The 7243-nt window shown below is 44.5% G+C and overlaps 1 protein-coding gene across 1 annotated transcript; it reads right to left on the reverse strand.

The window, feature by feature from the left end:
• Positions 1–4658: 4658 nt before the first annotated feature.
• LOC120911556 (extensin-like) lies at positions 4659–6119 on the reverse strand. Its single transcript, XM_040322535.1, has 2 exons — positions 5863–6119; positions 4659–5785 (listed from the first exon to the last, which is right to left on the reverse strand). The coding sequence occupies exon 2, from the start codon at positions 5656–5658 to the stop codon at positions 4732–4734; it is 927 nt and encodes a 308-aa protein (XP_040178469.1). The 5' UTR covers positions 5659–5785; positions 5863–6119; the 3' UTR covers positions 4659–4731.
• Positions 6120–7243: the final 1124 nt, after the last annotated feature.

Raw genomic sequence — 7243 nt, forward strand, 5'->3', positions numbered from 1 at the left:
GCAGGCATCATTCAGATAACCACCCGGAAAGCCCAGGACGTCACATGACGTCCACTCTGAACGGCAGAAGTTCTTTGTGGACGTCATTTTACTATGGGCCGGTAGGGAAGTGGTTAAAGCAACGCAGTGCAGTATCGCAAAAAATGTTCTGGTCATGAAGGGGGGGGGAAATTCCGGAGCTGAAGTGGTTGAAAAAAAACGTTCTGTATTTTTTAAACCATTGTTTGGACTGTACAGTTCAGTACTTTCATTCTAGTCTTCTGTGCACAGAGTTGGCAGAAAGATATTTCTCTTTTTAAACACTACATTCTAGTCTTCTTAGTTAGCCTTGGCAAGTGTATGCAGTCTGAAATAAGATGATCCCATTATCCCACACCATTACAGCCTATTCTACCGGTATACAGAGAAGGTTTGATTAGGCTCATTCTGCAGGCAGGACTCCTGAACCTCTCAATCCCTTATACTGTAGCTTGTGTGTGCCATTACACTGAAGTGGGCAGTGCTGCCCTCTAGGAGCAATACCCTTTCTTTGTTATTACTCTAGCCATTGTGTACAGCAGCAGTCTTGGGAGGTGATGTGAAGACCTGTATAGTTTGCATATTCGAGGGCTAGAAGCCATTATCGTCATACACGAACACTAAACACTTGTTTTTCCCTGACTACATTGTATAAACCGGAAAGGAAATAATCCCCCACCAGTCTGGATCAGTCAGTTCCGTGCAAGGCTCTGCAGCAACACAAGGTTCGGCTTACAGGTTTGTCTGTGCTCTGCTATAAAGCGGAACTTCTAAATTAACTCACTGCTTTCCAAGTTATATATGCATTGTTTTTAGGGGCTGATGTTGGTGCACTGTCATTTTAATTATGATGCAGGCAGTGCATGATTTTGGTATGGTACCTGTCATTATTTTGTTTGTACTTACAGCCATTTTGCTACTCTTTACGCAGTTTTCACTGCCATCATTTTGCTACAATCTAGCACTAACGATTTTGTATGTAAATAATGTATTTTATTATTTTAAGCTGAAGTGTAGTGGATGCATAAAATATTTTCCCTTGTTCACCTCCAACATCCCGCTCCCCCTGGCGCACCTTGAAACAACCCTGCTTTATAAATACACCTGTTTGTAGACTCAGTGGGGTGGATTCAGGTAGGGGCGTGCACTGATACGGCGGCGCAGCGTATCGTCTTTACACAACGCCGCCGTAAATTACAGGAGCAAGCGCTGTATTCACAAAGCACTTGCTCCGTAATTTGCGGCGGCTTGGCGTAAAAGGGGCCAGCGTAAGCGCGCGTAATTCAAATGATCCAGTAGGGGGCGCCGTCCCTAAAATTTCCCATCATGCATTGCGGTAAATGACGTCGCAAGGACGTCATTGGTTTCGACGTGAACGTAAATGGCATCCAGCGCCATTCACGGACGACTTACGCAAACGACGTAAAATGTTCAAATCGCGACGCGGGAACGACGTCCATACTTAACATTGGCTGCGCCTCCTAACAGCAGGAGCAGCCTTACGCCGAAAATGAGTTACGCAAACGACGTAAAAAAACTACCGCCGGGTGCACGTACGTTTGTGAATCGGCGTAAGTATGTAATTTGCATACTCTACGCTGACAACTACGGAAGCGCCACCTAGCGGCCAGCGTGAGAATGCACCCTAAGATACGACGGCGTAAGAGACTTATGCCAGTCGTATCTTAGGCTAATGTCAGCGTATCTAGCTTTCTGAATACAGAAAATAGATACGCCGGCGTAGCTTTGAATTCACGCGGCGTATCTATGGATACGCCGGCGTAAATCGTTCCTGAATCTACCCCAGTGACATCTCTCTAGCCCAGGCTTTCTCAACCTTTTAACCACTTCAATACAGGGCATTTCACTGTACCCCACAAATAGCGCTTACTTTTGGTGGTATTTGATCACCTTTGCGATTCTTATTTTTTGCGCTATAAACAAAAGAAGAGTGACAAGTTTGAAAAAAAAACACAATCTTTTTAACATTTTGCTATAATAAATATCCTCAGTTTCAGTTCTACATGTCGCTAGCGTCGCTAGACATCCCTAGACGGCCGGGAATCCCAGGATGGGAGATCCCTCCTGTGGACGTCATATGACTATGGGTGGGTAGGGAAGTGGTTAACATAGAGGAACCCTTGAAATAACTTTCCCTGGTCACAGGGAACCTTTGCTAACAATCACTGCAGCTTACTGTACATTAGTGCAATGGTTAGTGAGAAGAATGCCGGGGATTGCTGAGTTTACTGAGCGAAGCGAAGAAGGTCCCAGTCATGTTCTGCTCTATGGGGTGATCAGGTGAAAACGGACCACCTGTCTGTTTTGATTTGATCATATTCGATCCGCCAGACGAATGAGAAAAAGGACCAGCATCCATCTGGATTTTGTGGACAGGATCGGATAGCGGTGGATGTCAGCGGACATGTCACAATGTGCAAATATTACTGTGTTTCATACTGCATTTATTTTATATTGCAAATATCTTTAAGTCCTGATTAGCCAGGGAAAGATTAATCGTTCTCTGTATAAGCACATTATAGTCTTTATATATTCATGTGGTCTTCTTTGTGATCTTAACCGCGTTAATACAGGGCACTTTTACCCCCTTCCTACCAAAGCCAATTTTCAGCTTTCAGCGCTGTCAACTTTGATTGACAATGCGTGGTAATGTAACGCTGTAGCCAAATTACATTTTTAATAATTTTCTTCCCACAAATAGAGCTTTCTTTTGGTGGTATTTAATCACTGCTTTTTTTTCTGTGAGTAAATTTTGTAAATAAGTAATTTTTCTCCTTCACCTCACTGCTGATGAGGCTGCACTAATGGGCACTGATGAAGTGGCACTTATGGGCACTGATGAGGCGACACTGAAGGGCACTGACTTGGTGGCACTGATGAGTTGGCACCAATATGCCACACTGATGGGCACTGATATGCGGCACTGATAGACTGCACTGATGGGCACTGATAGGTGGCACTGATATCACACCTAGGCGTTGGCGTTACCAGGCGTTTTTACGCGCGTTTTTTTCGCGCGTTTTGGTGCGCGTTTGCGCGCGTTTGTGCGCGTTTGCGCGCGTTTGAGCAGAGCGACGTCCAGCGTTTTTTTTTTTTTTTTTGACCAATAGTAAAATAGATCACCTCTGTCATCATTTGTTGCTATGTGAAAGGTTTTTTTTTCCTCTTCCTGGGTGATAATTCCTCTTCCGGGTCATCCTTGTGCTTCTGACTCCATTGTGAAAATGAGTGATGACGAGATGGCTTTGTTCATGGCAGCAGCCACTGCTAGCCAATATCTTGTAAACGAGAGGCAGAGAAAAAGGAAGAGGCAACGCAGATTTTGGATACACCCCGTCATTGCTGATCGGGAAGAAAGAGGGCAATTTTGGGTGATGTACCAAGACCTCCGTGACCATGAAGACAAATTTCTGGACTACACCAGAATGTCCATAAAAAGGTTAGTAAAAAATGATCTGGAATCATTTATTTTTTACATTGTACCATTTGGGTTGCCACCTTTTCTTCAAGTCAAACATGTACACTTCTGCGGTGCACAACTATTTTTTTTAATACTATGAACTATACATATATTTTGTTAGTATTTTACATTTCTAATCATATGAATATAATAAAAATAGTCCCCTTTCCATTGCAGTCCACAGAGTTCCCCCTTTACATTAGAGTCCACAGAGTTCCCCCTTTACATTAGAGTCCACAAAGTTCCCCCTTTACATTACAGTGCACAGAGTCCCCCTTTACATTACAGTGCACAGAGTCCCCCTTTACATTACAGTGCACAGAGTCCCCCTTTACATTACAGTGCACAGAATCCCCCTTTACATTACAGTGCACAGAGTCCCCCTTTACATCACAGTCACCCTTTTGCATCTCAACTCCCAGATTTCCCTTTCACTGTATGGGTTAACCAACATAATCTGATTGAAGCGAGACCTCAAGATACTCAGACATAAGGGATGCTCTGTGAACCATGATCTAAGGGGGAAACCGAGATCTCTGATGTACGGAGAGGACTCCAATGTGAGAACTCTGATTTTTCCTAGTGTACTCACCAAGAGGCAGGATAGAGAAAGGGGGTGGGTGCTTCTGTTAGACAGCGATGGAGGGTGAGCTCACTCACCCCTTGGCAGATAGCACATCTCATCCTGGTATATCTGTGGCTGCTGGGTTGTAAGTTTTCATCCCCTGCAGCCATTAACCCTGCCGGAAATCCATATTCTGGTCAGAAAAATCTGTCAGAGTGTCAGGCAGTCTGAAACCCAGACACATGATTCCAAACCCGAACTGTTCTGGCGAATCCCGGAAAGGTGGCAACCCTAGTACCAATCCATTGCCAATTTTAAATTTCATTTTCCTTTACAGCTTTGATGAGTTGCTGGAATTGTTGATCAACAGATTGCAGAGGATGGACACCTACTTCCGCAACTGTATCCCCCCTGTGGAGCGACTTATCATAACACTGAGGTAATTTTTATTTAGCGCTTTGAATGTAATACACTCTATTATATATATATATATATATATATATATATATATATGTGTAATAAAAACCAAACAAAAATTCTGTAGGAACAAAATTATTTTAATATTTTAATCAACCAAAACATTGGGTCTTTTTTTTTTATTAGGAAAATATACACAAAGTGCACAAATACACAAAATATACAAAAATGTTTTATACATAATCCTTATTTACAATTGCTGTAAATTTGGGGAGGAGTCCTCTTCCCCGTGCGGTGACATGGCGACCGACAGTGCGTGGGCAAAAGGGGGCCAAGTGGAGGTGGTGCTGTCTTCCCCTGACCAATTGGAAGGTGGTGTTGCTTGTGGTGGTGGTGGTGTTCGTGTTGGGGCATTCCTGAAAGTCGATTGTCTCGGTCGATGTGGGTAATGTGATGTAGGTGTAGTCGTTAACGCAGGGTAAGTAGAAGGTGGTGGGTGGTAAGAAGAAAGTGTTGTAGGAGGCAGAGTACTGTATGTGACAGGTGGTGTTGAGAGATGAGGAAAAGGAGAATGAGGGTGGTAAGAAGAAGGTTGTGTATAAGGAAAAGGATTCAGAGAAGTGTGAGTGGAAGGTGTTGGCACAGGAGGTAAATGAGATAGAGTGGTGGTGAAAGGATGGTGCGCAGAAGTCGGTGGTGGTGTTGGTCGAGGAGGTTGGTCGGAAAGCTGTGGTCCTGTCCAAAGGGTAACGGGTGGTGGGGAGAAATGGGTCGTGGGTGGTGTTGGGACATGCTCGGTCCGTTTATTGGCATATGGGCCATAGGGTGGTGGTGGTTCGGATAAATCGTCAGCTTCTGTCGGGGGTATAAATGTCGAGATGTATCTAGCCGTACAGGACAGCACCACCGCTTGCAGATTTGGGGGAACTTTGTCGATTAGTTCCCCCAGACATTTTGCTACATTTTGCCCATACGATCTATTGCTCATCCGGTCAGACATGTTGGTCATAATGTCCAACATACGATCCAGGGCTGGATCCGGAGCAGGAGCCCTCCTACGCAGAGCACGCGGAGGTCCAATATGCGCAATGTTAACTGGGGGCTGCTCTGCAAGTGGTCTTGTTGCATTAGCATTTGATGCCTCGGAGTGCTGCGGTTCCGGCTCCAGAGTAGCCATCGCTTGATCCCCCGATGCCACGCTCTCTCTGTCCCCTCTCTCTGCCACGCTCTCTCTGTCCCCTCTCTCTGCCACGCTCTCTCTGTCTACTACAGCTGTGGCAGCCTCGTCCCAGCAGCTTTCAGTACTGAAAAAAGAAATCATGTATTCAAAAATAATTTTAAAACATTTGGTTTACCGAGCAAAGTACAGATAATGGTTTACCTCCCCAAATCCAGCACCGGTCTCAGAAACTCCAATTCCTTTGCATGAACGTATTCTCTCACCGAACATGCTCCACTCCCACTTCGGCGCTGCTCCCGCTGTGCCTTCAGCTGGCGAGCGTAGGCGTCCCTTATACTCTTCCATCTGAGTTTTAGAATTTTCACTGTAAAAAATAAAATAAAATAATATATATTATTTTCTTTGTAGGTATCTATCAACTGGACAATCGATTGCAAGTCTGCATTACTCGTTTCGTATTGGAAGATCTACTGCCAGTTATATAATTCGGGACACCTGCAGTGCCATTTGGGAAGTCCTGAAACCCATTGTGTTTAAAAAACCGGCAGCAGAGGACTGGGAAAAAATTTCCCAAGTATTCTGGGAACGCTGTAACTTTCCGAATTGTCTGGGAGCGATCGATGGGAAACACATCAGAATTGTTAAGCCCATGGCTAGTGGGAGCCAGTATTTCAATTATAAGAAATACTTTTCATTCGTCTTAATGGCTGTGGCTGATGCCAATTATTGCTTTACCTACATTGACATTGGTTCCTATGGAAGTAGTGCAGACTCTGCGATTTTTGGGAACTCCTCTTTTGGGCAATTACTTCGAACAGATGGTCTGGACCTTCCACAAAATAGTCCACTCCCGGGCACAAACGGCCCTCCCCTACCAAGTGTCTTTGTGGGTGATGAGGCTTTTGCTCTGAACACACACCTACTTCGGCCTTATTCAGGACATAATCTGAACGAAGACAAACGCATATTCAACTACCGGCTTAGCAGAGCACGCCGCGTAGTTGAGTGTGCTTTTGGAATTTTGGCGAACAAGTGGAGGGTTCTCCACACACCGATTGTGCTCAACATGCAAAATGCCATTAGTGCTGTAGAAGCGGCGTGTGCCTTGCACAATTTTGTCAGGCAGCGCGATGGTCTAGATTACGAGGAGCCAGTCCATGAGACTCTGGAAAGAGCTCATTGGACTGGTGTACGTGGGAACACACAGGGGACACATGTCCGTGAACAGTATGCGGCATACTTTGTCTCTCCTGAAGGGCAGGTCCCTTGGCAGCTCAATTCCATTTAATTTATTGAACTTTTCAGCTTTTGACACGCTTATTTTGTGAAATATATTCTTTACTATGCTGTTTTGTGGAAAAAAAAAAAAAAATGATTCATGTTTTAAGAAGTCTCATTCTAATTTTATTTTGATACAGTTTTATCATTGGGTTCAATAGCCCTATGATATTGTGTGCCATTTTATATTAGTGACATTCTATCTATTGTAAACTTAGTTTATGTATTTATTCTGTGGTCTAATAAAGGGCCTGTAAGTGACCGCCTAGACGTGGGTTGGGGGTCCGATCAGGACCCCCAGGGT

The sequence above is a fragment of the Rana temporaria genome, chromosome 1 (assembly GCF_905171775.1).
Source record: "Rana temporaria chromosome 1, aRanTem1.1, whole genome shotgun sequence".
Taxonomy (NCBI): domain Eukaryota; kingdom Metazoa; phylum Chordata; class Amphibia; order Anura; family Ranidae; genus Rana; species Rana temporaria.

Excerpts from the sequence above, each read along its gene's own strand:
- LOC120911556 (XM_040322535.1), bottom strand. The coding sequence starts at position 5,658 with ATGGCTACTCTGGAGCCGGAACCGCAGCACTCCGAGGCATCAAATGCT.